This window comes from Candoia aspera, chromosome 7 (assembly GCF_035149785.1).
Source record: "Candoia aspera isolate rCanAsp1 chromosome 7, rCanAsp1.hap2, whole genome shotgun sequence".
NCBI lineage: Eukaryota > Metazoa > Chordata > Lepidosauria > Squamata > Boidae > Candoia > Candoia aspera.
The window spans coordinates 80,995,036-81,016,720 of record NC_086159.1 but is presented as its reverse complement, the minus strand read 5'-3'; the positions used below and the strand labels follow the sequence as shown (position 1 = coordinate 81,016,720).

At 44.2% G+C, this 21,685-nt stretch overlaps 2 protein-coding genes across 3 annotated transcripts in view; one reads left to right on the top strand and one right to left on the bottom strand.

Moving 5' to 3' along the window:
- The window catches only part of KIAA0930 (KIAA0930 ortholog), a 64,391-nt gene extending 43,008 nt beyond the window's left edge, over positions 1 to 21,383 (top strand). The window contains exons 3-10 of one of the 2 annotated variants that reach the window (XM_063308295.1): positions 4,871 to 4,975; positions 8,492 to 8,569; positions 9,785 to 9,886; positions 11,146 to 11,286; positions 12,464 to 12,658; positions 13,299 to 13,461; positions 14,820 to 14,975; positions 16,318 to 21,383. In XM_063308295.1, the coding sequence (XP_063164365.1) occupies positions 4,871 to 4,975; positions 8,492 to 8,569; positions 9,785 to 9,886; positions 11,146 to 11,286; positions 12,464 to 12,658; positions 13,299 to 13,461; positions 14,820 to 14,975; positions 16,318 to 16,358 (981 nt within the window). In that variant the 3' untranslated portion in view covers positions 16,359 to 21,383. Of the gene's footprint in view, positions 1 to 4,867; positions 4,976 to 8,491; positions 8,570 to 9,784; positions 9,887 to 11,145; positions 11,287 to 12,463; positions 12,659 to 13,298; positions 13,462 to 14,819; positions 14,976 to 16,317 lie in introns of both variants that reach the window. The other variant, XM_063308294.1, reaches the window with a different exon arrangement.
- Positions 1 to 21,685, bottom strand: part of PRR5 (proline rich 5) — a 544,979-nt gene that overhangs the window by 73,201 nt on the left and 450,093 nt on the right. The window lies entirely within an intron of this gene.

Below are 21,685 nucleotides of genomic sequence, written 5' to 3'. Positions count from 1 at the left end.
CCAATAGAGAAACCTTTTAATGCTTTCTTGCATGCTCATGAAAGCTTCTGCCTTTTAATAAAATGTGTAAGTCAGAAAAAGTGCTACCAGACTCCTGATTTTTGGCTTTCATAGATACATGGGAATCTTCTTCTACATTGCCTGCTGTTTGCTAACAATGGGCCCATCTAAGCTGCAGTCCCATTCAAGAAGATAATATTTCTTTTGATGGAGGGGGGAAGGGGACAGCTTCAAGGCCAGATTTCTACCTTGGATGGGAGCAGGATACAGCTCTTCCTTCCTGCTAGTCCTCTACGCAGCTGCTTAATACATTTTTGCTTTTATCCTGCCTTGGTCTTCAGAGATGTTCTGCAGGTGATTAAACTGCGTGTTCAATTTGGACAAATCGTGGTCTCCACTGTTCTGTGAGCACATGCCTTCCTTGCATGATAGAAGTTTCTTGCTATCTCCTAAAGTATTCTGCTCAGATACTTTGCATGCATATATTTTAGCTTCTCTTCTTCCACAATCCATGCCATAACTTGATGAGGTTAGTTAGGCCATGGAAGATGGCCTGATCCCAACACAACTTTCATTCCAAATCTCCTGGTTTGGCTTGACATCATCTGGAGGCTTATCTGCTCCAAATTTGATTGTCGCTAAAATTGATCAGATTGAGCAAAAGCTTTGCCTCTCATTTGAAGCTTAGTAAAATACTCATTATACTCATTGTCATAATAATAGGATATCTTTAGAGGAATAACAGGGCTTCTCTTACATTGTTGTGACTGAACCATCAAGCAGAAAGTCTATTGACTCACACCTTCCATTACTGATGAATTTACTAAGGCCTCAAACAGTTTTGGTGTCTCGGCTGCCAAAGATGGATAGGAATACAAACTTATTTCAGGACTTTTACAAGGACTGAGATAATATTAAACATTTTGAATACTTAGGCTTATGGTACTAATGCTAGGCATTTTCTACTCTTTTTATTATTATTGTTACTACTATGAAAAGCTGAAAAAATATGTAAAGATACACAGACATTTAATATACCTTTCAACCATACAACTCAAGATGATTTATGAAGAACGGTTCCAGCATAAACAGTCAACTGCATCAACCTCTGTGCTAAAATCCATTAAGAGAAACATACCTTATTCCAGGCATAAATTAGTTCAGGATTGCTCACATAATGGTGAGGTGGATCTGGAAAATCTCTCTTGGCAACTCAAGAGCAGAAAAAATATATTTGGAAGCGGGAGGTAGTTTGAAGTGGACAGGGCTGTGCATGGCAGTAATTGTCCAGTTTCTAGGCAATATCACCCAAGTAAAAGATGTGGGCAGCAAAAATGACCTACCAAGCATTTTTGAGATTTATCTTCAAGGAAGAACTCAAAAGAGATGAATTTGCAGATCAAGGCTTGGGTGTCCACTTGTGATTCTTAAATAGAAAGGAAAACAACTCACTCTGAGGCAGGAGCAAGGCTGTGCCAGACTTTTCCTTGTTGGCATGAATCAACCTTTCACTTTGCTGAAAGATTTGTGTTACAGGTACGAGCTTCTCAACTTTCAGAGAATAGTGGTTTGCTGAATTGATGATGGTGGTGGAAACTGAAATGGAGATTTTTGTCCCTAGATTCCTGTTCTTCCAAAAAAGAGAGTGTGTATTAGTCTTCAAATTATGGATTCATTGGTAACCCTCTCGTAATTTGTCCAACCTCTGTCTAGCTCTTCTTCAGTTTAAATGTTAAGGAACTCTTCCCTCCTTCTACTGCTGTACATGTTTTATAAGGATTATTGTCCCCCAGACTTTATTTCCCTCCTGATTTTACCTGAATCACAACTGACATTTTATCCATTTCTTCCTGTATTCAAACTAATAAAAAACGAGCTGCTGCTTTTTAGTAGCACAACTGCAAATCGAATTATAAATCAACCAAATTATACCAGGACATGTTAGTAGAGATGTTTCCTCTTCCAATGAATTATTTTCAGCTTTTTGAGGACTTGCTGAAACCCAACGCAATTTATTTATTTGCTTGTTTTCATTTATGTACCACCAGAACCCAATGACTCCTGGTGGCTTACACACATAAATAATATGAAACACTAAAAGCCAATCATCTACAAACATAAATGCAACCCATCAAAGCATGTCCGCCAATCTAAGGCAGCCCCAGCTTTCATAAGCCCTGGGGAAGACTTCCATTTTGATGGCTTTTCAAAATGATTCCTGGGTTGTCACTGACTAACTACCAGATAGAAGCCATTCCATCAGGTGAGCCCACATCAATCTAATTTCTCATGTCAAGACAACCTGCAGCATTCCCATCTAGGGCAAGCTTACCGGATGTCTCGGTCCTACCTGAAGAAAGTGGTCCTTCAGGTACCTTGGATCCAAGCTTTAAAGATCAAAAACAACACTTTGAATTGTACCTAGAAACAAGAGGGAGCCAAATCATCTCCTGCAATATAGGTAGAATTTTCTGTAATGACTTTCATCCATCAGCATGTAGGCTGCTGCATTCTACGTCAGTTGCTACTTTTGAGTAGTCTTCAAAGATAGCCCATGTACAGCTCATCGCAGTAATCTGTACTGTTGGTGATAAGGACATGAGTTACCATCACGAGGCCTTCTCTTCCAGTAGGGTGGCAAATGGCACATCAGCTGAAGCTGAGCATAGACACCCACGGCCGTGGCCTCCACACCTGCCCATCCAGCGATAGCCATGAATTAAGGAGGACTTCAAGAGGACTCTCAGATTACTTGGAACCTTTCAAAGGAGGGAAAGGATTCACTAAGAAACGTTTTCTTAAAAAGAGCTCATTACTTCCCATCAGTTGCTGGGACATATTACCAGTCTGTGTGGACTCAGGAGGCTGGGGTACTGCTCCATTGCAGATGCTGAAGAATTGTTTAAAATGTTCTTCTTCATGTTCTCCTGCTTCTCCAACACAGTGAAGTAGAACATACATAGGCCAGAGGTGACCATCAGCTATATGCTCTAGGCACAATCTTGAGAGCTGAAGCTGCATTTCACTGAGAACATTTACATTTTCCTGTGTGGTTAGCTATAAATATAAAATCTGGATCACTAAGAGCTTCTCCGATATTTTCCCCACCCTCTAGGGTGAAAAGTGGAGGGCCCCTTGTGCTACCAGCTATTTCTTTCCTTCCTTGGTATAGTAGCTTTGCTAAATAAGGAAGTAGAATTGGTGGAAAAACATATGAGGGTTACAGATGGAAGATGGAGTCATCTGAATCTCCCAGAAATTACTCTGGCTGAGCATCTTCTAGGGACAAGCGTATAAACCTTTCTTTATCAGTAATCCTGCCCTACCCAGCAAAGTATGAAAACACAACTGGAAGATGGCAGGACAGAGAGGTGTAACAGCCATTCAGAAGTTCTGCCTCCCGTGTTGGGAGGGAGGGAGTGTTGGATCGGTCCTGGATTTTTTTCCATGCAAAGTCACTGGCCCAGGCTCTTGACGGTGCACAATTGGGCCCTAACTCTAATTACAGAATGTTTAAATGAGTACAATCTAAATGTCTCAGAGCACTTTTCAGATGGAACCTGGTATCGCCTTGTCCAACTAACACATTTTATTAAAAGGCATAAGCTTTTGTGGACTGCAGCTCACTTCAGCAGATGCATGAATTGGCTAGACCGATGTAGGGTTTCAGTTGGGATCTGCCAGCAATCTCCCTCTGTTCCTGCATAGGGCAAGTGGGGCAACCTTTGCCCAAAAGAATTAATGGACACAAATTTGATCTCAGGGCTCAAAACAAGGACAAAGTAATATCAGAGCATTTCAGCATTTCAGCATTTCAGACACTGCACTGCCAATCTCAACGTGACCATTTTGGAATGGAAAAATGTTCGGAAAAACATTTAACAGCAAGAGATTACTGAAGCCACATCAAAAGGTTTCAGGCTATCTCAGAAGGTCTCAACAAACACAATGGGTTTTTAATATATTACAGTTGTTAATCGATAAAAGTATAATCGGCTTTACAATGTTCAGAGGACTTTGTGTACATACATAGCAGTTCTTACAAAAGTCCTCTTGGGTAAGTCTATATTAAAAGGTAAATAAGCTCTGAAATCAAGCATGAACCATTGAGACCATAGACTACACGTAGGTTTCTTGAAACAGTACCAGAGTGCCTTGCTATTGCATTCTTCCAAGCTACATTTTCTGTCTTACTCAGCATGGCCTGCAGATCTAACCTTGCATGGTGTTTTTTGTGATCCGACAAAGTCGTAATTAAAAGCTCAAAGCTACCACATAATCACTAATTTCCATCCCACTGATCCCAAAACATAGGATTAAATAGAAAATACCAACCCTTCCTAACCTTGTTTAGCTCTTTTTAAGATTAGCCAAGCTTGTTTAAGTGCTCTTAGCTGTGCAAATCATCACCAACATCATCCAATCCATGATACTCTCTTGGTGGACATTATAAGGACACCCTAAATCTAGCTATCTCATAAGTGATATCAGGGTCCTTATCTAACAAAAGGCACCCAACATAAAAATAACAGAAGAGACAGTAAGAGTAAAATAATAAATGGGAGAAAGATATAGACACCATGTTACTGAAATCTACCACAGGGAAAATAACTTTTCTTAAGGGCTAGTTGTTCAGAAGGTAACACTGGAAATCTCCTTCCTACCCCAAAGTAACTTGGATTTATGGGAAAAAGGATGAAAATGTAGGAGTCGGTTTCAGGTGCCATCCATATTTGCCTTGAACTTGAGACTTGAGTCCTGAGCCTGTGGGCAATCATTGTCCTTCCGTATGAAGCTTCTGAACCCTCAAATACTAGTTTTCCGCTTACAGTGTAATACTTACCTGCCCAGTTGGGTTTTCTCTCAGCAGGTTGACGTTGAGGTGTATCGCAGAGATTCCAAGAAGCTTCCAGGCCTGGGAGATCCTGATATTGATTGGGAGGAGAGCGTCTACCTGAACCTTATACTACAGAAGGTGACCTCCGTCTTTATCTTCTCCAAGGCTTGCTGGTATTAGCAGAGGGGATGCCTGCTATCTTCTGGGTATTTGAGAATGGGAGGACTACCTTGGCTTGCTTCTGTACAGTCTACCAATCGCGTGGCCCTTTCCAGGCTCCCCATCTGTCTAAATGTGGAAGTAGGGGTATAAGTTCCTCAGCATTTCAGTTTCAGCTTGGCTAGGAATCCGTTTGTTGAGTACTGGCTATGTGGTGGGCCTGTGCACCCGGGAGCGCTTCTTTCCCTGGAAAGGAAGGAAAGTTTTGGGGAAAAAAAGCCACTGGGCCCAGGCACCCCCAGGTCCATCTCCAAGCTTTATGCAGAAAGGAAGGCCTCCCGTGAGCTCACCTTGAATGCTGCTAACAAGATGGCATCATGTCTTTGGCTGACCTTGGCGGATCTTGAAAAAGCTAAGGAAAGTCAGGCCTGGTTAGTATTTGGATGGGAGACTATCAGGAAATCCAATGGCTAAAGGTTAGATTGGGAAGCTGAAAAAACCTTCAGTTGCCAACTGTAATAGTAGGTGGGAAAGACCTTGGAAGGTGCGGGGAAGAGATGCTGCCTAGGGAAGGATCAGATAAGAGAAGACATCGCCTGCAGCTGCATAACAGGCAGAGAAAGAGGCTCAGAAAGGACCCTCCCTAACTTCTCAGGCTGTAAAGGAGATGGTGGGAGGATTGTACTTTCAGACTTGCTAGATTCTGTTAATGCAGCCTTACAATAAAGTAGTATTAGCTCAGCTGGTTGTGTTTCCTGTCTGGTCCACCTGGGAAGGCTGACACCAACTCACAGAAAGATCAGGAGAAAGGAGTACTGTGGATGAGGGGGAGAGTGGAGTAAAATAATACCCCGTTTGAACTGAGCTCAACTCCTAGTGACTTAATGGATATGTCTGTATGGTTTTCTTGGCCACAGCACAAAAAAAGCTTGCCTCTCCTTCTGGGGCGTTTTCCCACTCCCCTGTCTAACCTACAGCCCAGAGATTTTGTAGTGATCTTCCATCCAGTGTCATAGGAGCCCCAACCCTGCTTAGCTTTTTTAAGATCAACCAAGGTCATAGTTAAAAATACAAAAATCCCACCATTATTCCCAAAACCATCCCATTGATCTATACCAATCAGGATGGTGAGAACCTGAACCAGGTTCTTCTCCTGTGGCATTCCTCACTTAGCAGTTAAGCAAGAGGAGAGTCCCCTTACCAGTTTAAGCCAGGGCCAGGAGTAAAACCACTGAAAAAGTCTGCAGCTGAATTAGACAAGAGATAAATTGGGTTCTAAAGGAAAGGCAGTCCAGTTTCTCAGATTTCTGTAATCTTATTCTATTCTCTTCCAATAAACCTTGTTAAAGAAAACCCGCTGTTTTCTGGAGAAATGGGCTACCAAGAGCTTGACCCCCATTGTCTTGGTATGGCCTGCCCATTTTCCATCACTGCCATCCTTCTCCAAGAATCGGCACGTGCAGCTTCCATCTACCAATGGCTTGCTCAGCTCTGTTCTTAACCTGATGATAGTGATATGGAAAGAGTAAATACAGTACAGCAATAGCAAAATGCACCAAGGCCTACAGCAATGCTTGCCATTGTGGATTACCTGCCCATCTGCGTGGTGATCTGAAGAATGGTTCCTATGCGTTTTTATGTTAGTTCCATTCATTTCATGCCTTTCTTCTGAAGCTCAAGACCATCCATACCCATGGGCTTGAGCTTCCCTTCAACCACCCTTGAGGTCTGTAAGGCTCATCCAAAGCCAGCAGGTAGAAGCCATGTTTTGTGGTTACCTTACTTTAGTAACTTTCTTAGTCTAAATCAGGGAAGATGGACCTGTGAATGCAGTTAACCTTTCGGGACGTCCACCAGCAGAAGACTTATCTCTATGACTCTACCAAAACACCTGATGTAGCTTCCTTCTTTCCTTAATATGTTTGCCACCAAATCATACTTTGTCACTTCCTTGATGCACTCCTGCATGTAGGCTGATAGTGGGGTATTGGAGTGGCAAAAGCTTGACTGGTTTTTGCTTGCTTGAAAAGGCTTGATTGTCAGTCTTAAATTAGCCTTTGCTGTTGCTAATCAAAGTGCCAGACATCACACACTCCTTTGTGGTTTTGTTTCATTTCTAGAGGTTCTCAACATTTGTCAAACAGAAGTGCTAATGATTTATAGAAAGTTGCCCTACTTTTGGGTTATTTTAAAAGAAACAAAACAAAACTATTATATTGTTTCAGGTTAGGTTTTAATTTGTGATTTCATCTACCCTGAGCGTTCCGTTGTTGAAACTACACTGCAAAGAAATCCTTGCAATATGCAAATAGCATAAATAAATCTCTGGTTATTCTGAAAAATTCTAAAGTATTTCAGGATGTTAGGGGATAGGGGTGAGCAACCCCTTTTGACGATTCTAAATTCTAGAACCCAAAGTGGAAGGGAACAAAATATTTGGAACTTTTTTAGGGTGGGGGGAGGTTTCAAGTGATGTTTAAGCCTCACAAAACTTAAACGCTGCCCCCACATCTTAATTCCCCCCCCTCTTTTGTATAGTCCAACTCTCAGGAATTATTAGATTAATCAACAACCCTCCAGTTTAATCTGTGAGAGCTTATTTCTATTTCTGTGAGATAAAAATTTATTTCATTTGTTAGATTTCTATCCTACCTTTGAGGGCTTACTTTTTTGTAAGGTTGCTTGATAGTGGTATTTTCCTGGAGAAGGATTTAAATGTGCTCTTTTCTTCAAAGGATATTGATGTAATTTAAACTGTCCAATTCTTTGTTCTCTTGATATCTCAGGGAGATATCTGTTCTGAGAGTTTGCAGATTTAAGATGAAAGGCAACTAAGCAATTAAATTCCCAAGTCTTGAATCTGCTGTCCTGCATGAAATCGCTCTTCCATAGCTTTGCGTTTTCCTTGTCCTTTGGCCTGTTTAAAAAGAACCTTTTTTGCAAAATAGTTCCTTTTAGTTGGCTCTTCTCTCATCTCAAAGCCACAGTGTAATGGGCTAAAGGATTCTATGACTGGGGGTGGCTGCGGGCTGAGCGATAGAACAGGAAGAAATAACTCAGCTGCCGTTGAGCAATTGAACTATGCAGTTCTGGGATGGATGCAGGATTGAAGGAATGGGTTGAACAAAAGGAAAAAGCTGAAGCCTGAGCAAGTTTCTCATGAACACAGATTAGGAAAAGAAGATCTGAAAAGAGGAATCGATGGAGAGGTAAGAGGCCATAGAGATCCAAGAAGGGACGTGACTTATAGCGAGCCGAGGTGAAGCAGCAGGTGCTACAGACCTGTAGGATTGTGTTGACCTTTTGTTGCAATTGAACACAAAAGATGAAGAGAAAAATCCGACTTCCGTTGTGAAGTAGCTTCAGAGTATTTCATTAAATGAAAGCCAACGGATCTCACATTTTCTGTTGGGGGTCTGGGCATGTGCGCAGAAGGAAAACTTGACGTGAAACCTGAGATGCTGTTTCGTTGCCAACACCTTGATTGTCTTTCAGCTGGATTATGTAGTGACGTGTGCGGTGTGTACTCGTTCAGATGGAGGGGATATTCACATCCATAAAAAGAAATCCCAGGTGAGGAGCTCGGCAATTTGGGAATTTTGAAGGGTGTCCCCTCCTTTTGCCTTCGGCCTTCTCCCTTTTTTTTTCATGTACTTCTTCTATCATGGCTTTCCTGTGTATCTCAACCAGTTTTAATTACTGATACCCCCAGACATAACCCCAGGAGAGCTTTGGGGGGAACTGAGGTTGGCTTAGTAAAATTCCCCTAATCCACTCATCACAAGTTCAGCTCAGATTGAGCCCTCCTCTTCTTCCTCTGCCTCCCACTTCTTCAAGCCAAGCCCTTCTGATGCTTCCCAACCCAACAGAGTGACCAAAATAAATTATGGAAAGGGGCTCAGGATTCCATCTGCCTATCAGTCCACAGGACAACCTCCCCAAACCGAACAGAACGAGGCCACGTTTGCAGTGGGGGGCGAGGGGAACCAGCCAAAGAAAGATCCAGTTTGACAATGGGCTGGATCCAGCTTGGAGCTTAGGAGAAAATGGATCTTGATGGAACTTCTCCCTCCTGGCCACACGGCCCAGAATGGAACGTATGATTCCACCTTGTGCTTCCCTGGCGCAACATACACACGTAGACATCACACACAGGGAGAATAGAAATATACACATACATAGATGCAACCCTTCATTACACAGAAGAAAATACTAGAGGCCTAACCACTGTCGGTAAAGGGTTTGGAAAGACCTGGAGAAGCCCAGTTTCGCAAGCTTGTTACTCGTTCCAAGTCAACAGGATGTTGGAAATGTATAACGTGGAAGGGCCTGAGATCCTGTCTGCTTGTCAGTAGGATAACTCTCTGAAAATAGAACAGAACAGGATCCAACGTGCTACAGTTGGAGAAGGTAGCAGAAGGATTGAGTTGAAAAATGGGGTGAATCCCCCGGGGGCTTCAGAGAAAAACATTTCCTCAGATTTCTTCCAGTACATCCCCATGGAAAAGGCAGGTGGGCAGGGGCTCCAGATGCTGGCAACTCCTCCATTGTAAGCCATCCCCTCTCTGACATGACAGGCCAGAGCTGCTGCTAAGGGGATGGGAAGGATTCCAGAACACCTGCTCTGCAGGGTTCCTCCACCTTGTTCACTTGATCCATCGGTGGAGGACCCAGGGTTTACAGTCATCTTAGCATCCCCTTCTCCTGCTAGTGGTCATAGCTGAACGTGCTACTAGTATACACTGTATATCGCAAGCTATATCGTATTTTCCAAATGGTGTCTTCCAGCAAGTCTTTGCCTCCCCAAGTAAACACCCCATGGACAGCAAGGGCGAGGAATCGAAGATCAGCTATCCGAACATATTTTTTATGATTGACAGCTTTGAAGAGGTAGGTCCATCTTCAGAGTGGCTCTCTTTGTAGAAGAATGGCAAGTAAAGTTATGGTGGTCTGCGTGGTTATCAAAATTAACTTCATATCTGGAAAAAAAATCTGATGTAAAGTTTAACTCAATGTGGAAACCATTTTTTGGAATCCAGTCTTACAAATGGGTTTATAACACATCCAAAGACTGGGTTTTTCCTGACAAGATGATGATACTCAATTTTTTAATGATTTTTACAACACGTCAAATTTTCCAGATTAGGCTGAAATTACTGCAAACTTCTTTATCTCAGTTTATAACTTAAGACTTGAGTTATATTGGTTACAGTTGTTAATTATGCTAAAGTAATCTAACATTAACTTTAGTACTGACTTAAAGCTTCAGACTGATAGAAGATATTTTAATATGCAGATTGATTTTTTCAAATTTGTAAATGTCCTTTCCCTCTTTTTCTTTTTTCCTGCTTTTTTATTCTTGTCTTTTCTCTGATCGTATTTGCAAAATAATAATAATAATTAAATAATAAAAGTAATTTTTTTAAAAATGGAGCAGTAAGGGCTGTTCAATCCATAGATCCGTAGCTCAACTTGCTGTAGAATTTAAATTGACCTCTGTAAATTGACAGGAAGCATTGCTACATAGGGGGATTAATCACTTGCAGTTTGATGGAATATTAACTAAAAGCCTAACAGGAATAGCCTAGATTGGTAGATATAAGCTGCATCACAAAACTCAGCTGGTCTTAGAGGCTTGGAGAAATGGTGCTTAAGATATGTTAAGCGTCCTTTCTATTCCTAGTATTAATTCTGATTATTTGAATTTGCTTTTCACACTATTTCACTTACCTAAATCAGTGTTTCCCAACCTTGTCAACTTTATGATGGGTGGACTTCAACTCCCAGAATTCCCCAGCCAGCCATGCTGGCTGGGGAATTCTGGGAGTTGAAGTCCACCCATCATAAAGTTGACAAAGTTGAGAAACACTGATCTAAATCATCTTTGGTGGTTTAAATTACAGTAGACTATAGGAAATTGGGGCTCTGGGGTCTTTTTTCCATAATAAAACTCCTTTTTAAAATTGTTAGAAGACGCAGTGCCCCCAGACCTCTCCTTCCAGTGAGAGTTTGCTTTCCTGAAATAGACTTCTGCGGTGTTGTTAAACCTCTGTTTGTCATCTGTGACTTAGCCATTGGCAATGACAAATGGCCTTGAGTTTCTCGACAGCTACTTGTTTTTCCTTTGATTTATTTGGGTGTCATGTTAGGTATTTAGTGACATGACTGTAGGGGAAGGCGAGATGGTGTGTGTGGAGCTGGTGGCCAGTGACAAAAGCAACACTTTCCAAGGAGTTATTTTCCAGGGATCCATCCGCTACGAGGCCCTCAAGAAGGTCTATGACAATAGGGTGAGTGTCCTGCAGATGGTACGCAAACAAGGTGGGGCCAAACAGAAAGGCTTCCTTGCCTGTGTGTAGAGCAGGAGCTGGGAGTCTACTTTTAATAACAACAGGGAAAGAAGAGGTTAATCACTACCTTGCCGTACAAGTAGTCCTCGACTTACGACCATTTGTTTAGCGACTGTTTGAACTTAGGACGGTGCTGGGGAAAGTGACATGTGACCAGTCCTTGTGCTTACGACTGTCGCAGCATCCCTGTGGTCACATGATCAAAATTCAGGCGCTTGGCAACCGGCACGCATTTACAATGGTTGCTGTGTCACGGGGTCACATGATCGCCATTTGCAATGTCCTCAGCCAGCTTCTGACAACCAGAATCAATGGGGAACCACGTGATTCACTTAAGGGCCACAGTGATTCACTTAACAACCGCCGCAAAAAATGTAAAATTGGGTGCAGTCAGGTGATGCCTTGCTTAACAACCATACCACTTAACGATGAATTTTCCAGTTCCTGATGTGGTTGTGAGAGTCAGTTTGGTCTATGTTAAGGGAACGGGCTAGAAACTGGGAGACCGTGAGTTCTAGTCCTGCCTTGGGCGTGAAGCCAGCTGGGTGACCTTGGGCCAGTCAGCCCTAGAAATGGCAATGGCAAACCACTTCTGAAATCTTGCCAAGAAAACTTCAGGGACTAGTCCAGACAGTTGCCGAGGATCAGACATGATTGAATGGCCAAAAAAATAAAAAGTGGTTGTAAGTCAAGGACTACCTTTACTCCATCGCTCCTCAAATCATTTCATCTGTTTAAACGAGACAGTGATTCCTCTGCTGATCTAGAGAAAATGGGTTTGTTATATAGACACGAAATGCATGGGGGACAGGTTGGAACTTGGTAACCTTCTACATCATAAATGGCACAGTCCAGAGCTAAACTTCTCTACCACCACTTTCTGGAAACTTACCACAATTACAGAACAAAGGCATGTCCAATCCAGAAAGTCCACACGGATGTCTGAATGTGTCAAAAGTTGCTGATACATGTTGGAGGACTGATAATGTCCCTTTTTTGTCCCGTAATTATAACCAAGGCAGATTCAGTGCCCGACTCAAGGAGAAGTTGAATTGAAGGAGGTCCATGCAGTTAATGTCAGTGATGTATCGGCTTGAATCTTGACTATCCGTTGCAGGTGAGCGTGGCAGCCAAAATGGCCCAGAGGATGTCCTTTGGTTTTTACAAATACAATAATATGGAGTTTGTGCGTATGAAGGGGCCTCAGGCCAAAGGACATGCGGAGATGGCAGTGGGTCGTGTTTCCACGGGCGACACGTCTCCTTACGGTACAGAAGAAGATTCAAACCCAGGTTCACCGCTGCATGAGAGGGTAAGTTAACTCTGCCTTGGAATGGGGTTAATCACATTCTCTGGTCTGGAGAGCCACTCAAAAGAATAACGTGTGGTATGAGAGACAGCGCACCATTTCGCGTCACAAATGTCTTTGCCGTTTGTTGCATTTTTGGCTGGCCTTGACCAGAGCATCCGATTAAAATCCAGCACGAGGGGCAGCATTAAAAGCTGTTTCTCAGAATCGTGGGAGCTGATGGCTTGGCTCGATGAGGGAAAAATTCAGCACCTGCTCACTTCCATTACTACCGCTCAGAAAGCCGCCTAGAGTCAGCCAGGGCTGACAGCCAGCCAGTCGGTTCTTCCCAAGTCAAACACCTGAATATTTTAGGTTACCTTGTCAGGCAGGGTCAGTTGATGGATCAGTGTCCATAAGTGAAAGTTGGTTTATACATGCATATTTAAGACCTCCAAATGTGCATGCTTAGGTCTGCATTTAAGGCAAGCGTGAGTCCCCTTGAGTGACAGAAACATTCAGATAAATCAATAACAAAAGCAGAAAGGAGTTGGATTTTTCATCCGCTAGACTGCAGTTAGAAGACAACGCTGAGCGCAGCGGAAGGCAGTCAGTGTAAATCCCGGTGGCCTCTCACCTGTTGCCGTTCCTCTCACTTTCTTAGGTCATGTCCTTCAGCACCCCTCCAACTCCAGAACGCAACAGCCGCCCTTCCTTTTTCTCCCCATCTCTCAAGAGGAAAGTGACCCGAAATCGAATTGCAGAGATGAAGAAGTCCCATTCGGCCAACGATAGCGAGGAATTCTTTCGGGACGATGACGGTGGAGGTGCGAGAATTGGGGCGAGCCCTCAGGTTGAGATTGGGGCCGTCAGCTGCTGGGGAGGGCACCGTCCTTTTCTTAGCAGTACAGGTAGTCCTTGACTTACGATCAAAATTGGGACTGGAACTTCCATCAAGAAGTGATGCGGTTGTTAAGTGAGTCGTGCCCGATTTTACAACCTTTTTCGCCATGGTCGTTAAGTGAATACATGGTCTTTAAGCAAATCTGGCCTACCCCATTGACTCTGCTTGTCAGAAGCCCCCTGGAAAGGTTGCAAATGGTGATCACATGAGCCCGGGACACCGCAAGTGTTGTAAATACATGCTGGTTCCCACGCACCTGGATCTTGATCATGTGCAACATGAACAGTGTGACAGTTGTAAATGCGAGGACCAGTCACAAGTCACTTTTTTCAGCACCGTTGTGACTTTGAACAGTTGTTAAGCGAATGGTCGTAAGTCAAGGACTACCTGTACACTAAGGGGCTGTGAGTCATGGGAAGGAGGGAGCAGTGGCAGCAAGGATGGGCAGATGTTTCTGCCTTTTCTGCGTTTCACTTCTTGGAAGGTTTGACACACTTTTGGTTCGCTGCCCGGTGAAAACTGGGAAGGAGTCAAACTGTCAACATGCAACGAGCCCTCCTGAATTTTGCTAAGATGATGCTGAGAGGTTCTGAGAACCACCCAAAAGTTGTGGGCTGCCAAAATACTTTGGTGTGGCTAAATCAGGTTTGGAGTTTTTGAATTCAAATGTGGGATTTTTACATTTCTTTTTTACTTATTTAAAAGATTTGTACACTGCCTCGCTCTAGATGCTCAAATTCTGCGAAGAAATTTTTATTTATTTATTTATCTATCTATCTATTTATTCATTCGATTTGTATAGCCGCCCACCTCAAACCAATGACTCTGGGCGGCCAACAATCCTTAGAAGCGGTCAAGCAATTAAAACAGTACAAAAGAAATTAAATACAAATAGCAGCCAAGAGATATTAAAATCTGTCAGTGTCAGCACAACCAGGAAGACCGAATGCCATTACAGTGAAAGGTCCTGGGTTCAGCTCTCCTTTTCCCTATTAAGGATTCAGGGGTGAAGTCTGTACCTGAAAGACTGTTAGGAAAAGGAGGGGCGGCCACTGAGCTCAGGGGATACTGGCGGACCTGCTTTCAGGCCGCCCCTGTGTAAACGAAGCACGTCGCTGCTCCACGTGGAACTGAAGGGCCTCTGTCCGCAGTGCAACCCAAGAAGTACCTGGGGCTGCTGCTGAGGGGTGCCCCTCTGGGCCGGCCAGCCCCCTGGGTCTGACTCAGTAAGGCAAGACATCTGCATCCGTTTCCTTCCCGAACCCTTGTTCTCTCTGGCAGATTTGCATAACGCAACAAACCTACGGTCCCGGTCGTTGTCTGGAACTGGACGCTCTCTTGTGGGTTCTTGGCTGAAGTTGAACCGAACGGATGAAAGCTTCCTCCTCTATGCACACTTAACCTACGTCACGCTGCCGTTGCATCGGATTTTAACGGGTAAGGCTGCTCTGCCTTTCGCCTCCTACGTTCTTGAAATTTCTCAGGTGCGTCTCCTGGAATGAACCAAGAGGGGGGAAGAATGGCGCCTGGCCTCTGGTTATCCAGAAACGAGTTTGATCTTCCTTCCTTCCTCCCTCCCTCCCTGTGTTAAGCCTCAGTGCAGTTTCTTAAATTCCCTTGAAATTGCCAAGAGCTCCATGTGGACATTCAGAAAGTCAAAGCACTGGCCGTGGGAAGGTGCTAGTAAAGCCCAGCCTTGCCCCCTCCCCTGGCATCTTTCTCCTTCAGACATTTGCATGTTCAGTGCAAATGTCTGCGCACACAGACCTCGGTTTCCTGGTCTTCCTGTGAGTCAGAAGCTCTGCTGGGAGCATCTTCCGATGCATCTTCCTGATGCATCCTCCTGAGGACCTTCTGAAGAAAGGCTTTGGTTCTCGTGCTGGCAGTCCTGTTTCTCATCTCTGATACGGAATCACCTGTCCAAAGCTGGCAGTCTCTGTGCTGGGCTCCCATTATCAGCATGGCTTGGGGTGAAAGGAGCAGTGGGGCCTTGGGTCGGGGAATGCTGAAGGCTCAGAAGATTACATATGTGGAGGGAAGCTGCAGAAGAATGAAATTGCACGAGAGTGTCTGTGTAAAGGGCAGAGGGAATGGCCTTTGAAGGACAGGAGCAAAGCTGCAACCAAGGCCATGGGCAGATAAAAGAAATCTGAGTCCGGGGCAGAACGGTAATTTGAGGAAGTCTCTCTGACATGACTCTCCCTAGTTCTCATGAAGATAAAGGGAGGGAGGGGGGACGCGCATTCAGATTTGCAAGGTTCTGTTACTATAACCTTATAATAAAAGTAGTCCTGGCCTATATGGCCTTGGTTTCCTAGTCCGGTCTACCTTGCTGGGCTGACAGTCTGGTTGTGGCCCAGATCCAAAGCAGCCCTAATGTGTCAGCAAAGAAAAATGTGAAGAGGCAACTGCACAGCAGATTTTTACAGTGATCCATAGGCTTGCCCTGGGTCAGCTGAAATGAATGCAAGTAATTAGTTACAGATCAAGTGTTTGACTTAAATGGGACAAATGATTTAGCCTTGAGTCAATACCAGAATGTTTCAAATGTTGGAAGTTAACGATGAAAAACATTCCATTTTCCCTCTTTTAAATAATCAAGGTATTTTGCAAGCATAATCTCCACGTTTCAAATCTTTTGTGCACGGATGTCTCACCTGATGGCCTCCAAATGAAGCCAAGTGTCCCCGTGCAGGTTATTTCTAGGTAGCAAAAGAAATGGACTCGGAAATGTCGTTCCTCCCTCCCTCATAAGCCTTGTCGTCCTTTCTTTGCCCAGATATTCTGGAGGTGCGACAGAAACCGATTCTGATGACATAGCCAAGAGCCGGGCGCTGCCTTGGAAGCCTCGCAGCCAAGTGCCTAAAAAACTATCTATCGCTGTCTTCTGTCACACACCGCCACTTGTGTCAGGAACATAACATTACTCTGAAAAAGGGATCGCTAGGAATTACCAGCCAATCAAGAAGTGCCTCTTTGTTCTTTCCGCCCCTAAGAGAAACAGAACCGGCTCGCATCTCTTTATGGATAAAACCGGCAGAAGATTTCTACAGCAAAAAACGAGCAAGAAAGGAAACCCACCACCATCACAGAAGTAGGGGCGGCGTTGAAAAATGACGCTTTACGGACCATAGGTTAGCGTTTGCTTTCAAAATTGGAAACCAACCTGTACAAAATGCATTAATCTTTATATATGCTGAGACCACCCTCCATAGGATTTCATACTGGTGAATCGTGAACATTGTTTCACGGACCACTGGGAACTCTTTTTGTGTGCATAAGAAAGCAACCCCTTCTGTAAGTGTTTTAATGGGATAGGATCGTAAAGTAGCATAACATCAGTGAGGAAGCTGAGGAAAAAAGGCATTTAACCTCATGGAGGAGCTGGGTGGAACCCAATGGCCAGGTTTCTCTGCTTCTCTCAATGCGATATTTTTAAAGCCTCGTAGCACAGATGAATTCTATGATGTCATCTTCACCTACCAAAGATCTGCAAAAAATCCAGCCAAAAAATGTCTGAAGGTTGAGATTGTAGGAAAGTGCTCTGGTGTAATTCGCCTCCAGTCAATCTTCCACCATGTAGGGCCTGTAATTTGGGGAAGAGGAGGAACATGCTAACTGGAGGATACAGAAAGGACATCCAGCAGACCTCAGCCTGAACAATTGGAAATTAAAATGAATCGAAGTAGCTCCTAAAGGTCTTTTTACTATCCATCAATCCTTATGCCAGCTCAGAAGGTTTCCCTCAAACTGATTTGTGTGTGTACTGCTGTGATTTCTTAGTAAACGGAAGTCTAATTTGTATTTAAAGCTCTCCCCAATGCTCTTCTAGCAATTTGGAGGGTGGGGCAAAATTCTGAAGGAAGTGCAGAGTTAGTATTTGTGGAGTTTGGATTGTTACTGAATTCTACTGTATGCGTGTCTGAAGATGCATAAAACATAGCTGGGGTAGAAGAGGGCACTTCACAACTCTTGAAAACACATGCACTGATTTTTTTTAATGGATTCTCATTTAAGTGTTTAAAAGGAGACCATTTGGTGGAGATATGGTCTTGTAATGTCTTTCGTCCCCCTTCCTCATCCTTGGCAGATTTGCACCTTTATTTTAAAAGTCTGTTACAATTTTTTGTGTGTTTACAAGATGAAGTTCAACCTGTTTACATGTCAACATGGGTGTGCTCCTTTAAAAAGAACTCAAAGTAGGATTAGGGTCAGGGGTGTCCAGTGCAGGGGGGAGGGTAGAGGCCCAACATTAAAGATGGCAGCCATGATCACATGATCCAAGCCCCACCCCTTTTTATATGCTTCACGGATGCCCTTTTTACTTTTTAACCACACACCCATCCTGGCTTATGTTTGCTTATCTTGATGACCGTAGCAGTAGCATGAAATAACCCTTGATAGCCTCTTTGCATCACACGCTACTAATCCAGTCACACCTCCTTACTAATTATACACACACCCTAACCCAAAATCATCCTTTGGGTCAAAAATCATCCTTTGGGGATCACCGAATCCCCAACCAGCAATTCATTCACAAAAAATCCTCATCCAGATGCCTTCTCAGCAAGATTTGAATTCACTTGCCTCTTAGCCATTGGCCAGGCAGACCTTTTTGGGTGTGGCTTGTTCCCTGCAGCCAATCAGTGTTGGTGAGGTGAGTTCCAGATGGAAGAAGCATGTTTTTTTTCAGCCACTCTTTATTCTCAGCTCTGTATCCTGGAGGACTAGCTAGGCAGAAGGGAGCAGTTGATGTGATTTTGCTACAATGCAGCTGACTTGGGAGAGTCAATTTAACCCCATGCAAGACAGGGCTTGTTTAAACCTGACGACTCCATTTTATGCTGTCACAATGCAGAGACTCCCTACCCAGTTAAGCAGATTGTGGGAACAGAGCCTGAAGTGTTAGTTTAATAGGGATAAACTGACTCCCTGTTGAAGTTGGGGTTGCTCAGGGAGCAGCTGAGGACACCTAAAGGTTGCAAGTTGCTCCAGTTACTCTTTCAAGTTGCCTATCCCTGCAAGAAGCCTGGCTGAACAAATTGCTTGGCAACTCTGAAGGGTGCGCAGAAACAAGAAATGCACTTGGGTAGGTTCTTTGGATTTAAGCCTGAATAAACACAGATGGACGCTGATTCTGTTTAGAGCTGTTGCAGTGAGTGAGAAGCTGAATATCATTTTGCTGGCAGAGAGCCTATCAGGGTCAGAAATAGGATCGAATAGGACCCACAAATCAGGGTCACAATTAGGATCTTGAGCATCCCTCGAGATCTTTGGAGCTTGCTTTCGGTACTGTGGCCAAAGAACACTCTCTGTTGGGCAGTGTCAGGCTTCAAGGTTTAGTGACCATGGTCTAGAGAACAGATTTCCTGACGTTTCATCGGCAACTGTGATTGCCACCTTCGGAGTCTGAGCAGGACAAATCATTTCTCCCCTACATAGAGGAGGTCACTGACCGAGTAGGAAAATTATTAGGAAACCACAATGTTAAAGCCATCTACAGGCTGACTTAAGAAAAGCCAGGAAATCATTTGATTGGCCAAGGACAGCAGAGACCCACACGCAGCATCCAAGGTCTGTCGCATCCCCTGTATCTGTGGACAGGTGTACATTGGGAGCGTAAAACACAGTTTCCACACCCAACTGAGGGAACAGGAGAGGTGCTGCAGGCTAGGACAGCCCGAACAATCGTCAGAAGGGGAACTTGCGCTGCACCACAGCGATCATGAAATCCAATTCAAGGACACCCAAATGCTGTCAACCACATCAAACTCTTATGTGCGCCTGCACAGAGAGGCTATTGAGATGGACAGACATCTCAATCCAACGGCTTCAACAAGAAGAAAGTCTGAAGGTTCACAAAGGCTGGTTCCCTCCCCTGAGCCACACCAAGATCCTGCCCCAAAGCAGGACCAACCAAGAATCAGCTCCCCAAACGCAGAAACTTCCCTGGACAAGGTCCAAATCAGGACTCAGCGGCTTGGACTAACCAACACGAACCCAACACAAAGTAAGAACCAACCAGAAATCAGCACTCCAAAAATAACCAATCAGAAACCGACAAGAACAAAGCACCAATCAAGAGCCAACACCACCAAAACAATCAATTGGACAGATTGAACAAAGAACCCATCAGAGACCAGCCCTCATCAACCTGCACCAATCGGAAACCACCTCAGCTGAAGACTAATCAGAAAGAAGGACTCCTGGCCATAAAAACAGGAGCCCAGTCAGTCCCTGCTCAGTTGCCTGTGGTCTGCAGGGCAGGTCACTCTGCCTCTGAAGATGCCAGCGAAACATCAGGAAACCCATTGTCTAGACCACGGTCCCTGAACTCTGAAGTACCCAACAGATACCCATCATGAAAGCATACACTAGTATATTAAACACTATCTTCCTTACATTTTGTATTAATAGCACTTTTTGTATAAATAGCATTGGGCAGGAGGATCCACCGTGTGTGTGTGAGCGATGCAACACACTTACAAAAGGGGCAGCACTTCAACTATGTGGTCCCAGCCACAATCTTGACTTTTTTGCTACTCCCGTCACTCCTCGGTATTTGGGCAACTCACTGAATCCGAACAAGCTACCCATAGCATACCATAACGTATTGTGGAAACTCAGGCCTTGCGGTTGGCTTAATGTTTGGAAAGGAAGGGTAATGGAACTACGGGTGAAGGGTTCCAGCCAGGATAGCTAGCGGCACTGGTAACCACAGGGTTGTACCTTATGAATGACAGGAGGCTAGAGATGCAGAGTCAAGCCAAACCACGTGTGTGAGCTATCCCTGCCAGAACACCTGTTGCCGAATTCAGAGTAGCAAAGGAGGGCACAGCTTTGCTCTCAAAATGCTGGCACAGCGTTCCCCCCCCCCTTTTTTTTGACTTGATAAAAAGTGTTTGCAGCTCTTGGATGGTGGCCCACAACTCCCTCTTCGGTGCTCTGAAGGCTACACTGGTGGTGGTCCTCCTGAATTGCCAGATGGCTCGGTGAAAGAGTGTGGAGACATTTGAATCTCCACCGGTCATCTGAGGTGGGGGAGCCCAGAGGTCCACGATGGCTGGGAAGGTGGGCTCAGAAAAGTGAAGCTGTTCTGAAGCAGAACTTGCAGTAGGAAACTGCAAATAACAGCAAACGTGTGGTGCCTCGTGGAGATAAGTTCAAGGCGGGCTTAGCAGTAGGAGAAGGCAGGCTTCAAAGAGTCTGCTTTAAGCAAAGGCCCCTTTCCAAGCTGCGTTGTGAAGCCACGTGTTCTCTCCTCCACATCATCTTATTTCTGTTGTATTGCTGGACTTTGCTTCACTCCAAGGATCCAGAGCAGTGTTTCTCAACCTTGGCTGGCTGGGGAATTCTGGGAGTTGAAGTCCACCCATCTTACAGTTGCCAAGGTTGAGAAACACTGGTCCAGAGAAAGCCATTTGAATGACGTGAAATCCATCAACGAAGCAGAATATGGCTTCCATACCTCCATCAGGTAAAACTAAACATTTCTCATCAAGGTAAACTGCAACCCCTTAAAATTCCCATTTTGGCCACATCCTCTGACTTTAAGGCTGGTGCCCCTGAACACACCAGAAAGGACTTTGGCAAAAGCCGCAACATTCATTGGGGTTCGTCATTCCTTTTTGTTAAACCGATGGACATTTATTCAGTGTACCTTTTTAAAGCTGGCAATGTATATACATGGTTTTAATTTCAGCAACATGCGTACTTCCCACTTCCTTTTCTTTTTTAATTATTAAGCCATCTGAAACTTAAAGGGGGAAGAGATGATCTCACTGCCAGTGGCAGCATTTAAATTTTCTGAATTTTGCATATTAATAAATGTCATCATTTAACCTAGCAGAGTTGAATAACTGGACTGTCTTTTTATTTATTTATTATATTGAAGTCCCGCCTTTATTTTGTAAAGGTGGGATATGTTATGTTCCCACCTCCTGTTTTCCCCACCACAACAGTCTTGTGAGGTGGGCTGGGCTGGGAAAACAGGCTGGCTTTCATGCTTAAGGCAGCACTAGAACTCAGTCTCCTGGTTTGTAACCCAGGACCATGAGCACTACACCAAACTGGTTCTCACCACCAACTTTTATTTAACTGCCAATTACTTGGACTTTAGTTGCATTTGGTTTACCACCCGAAAAAAT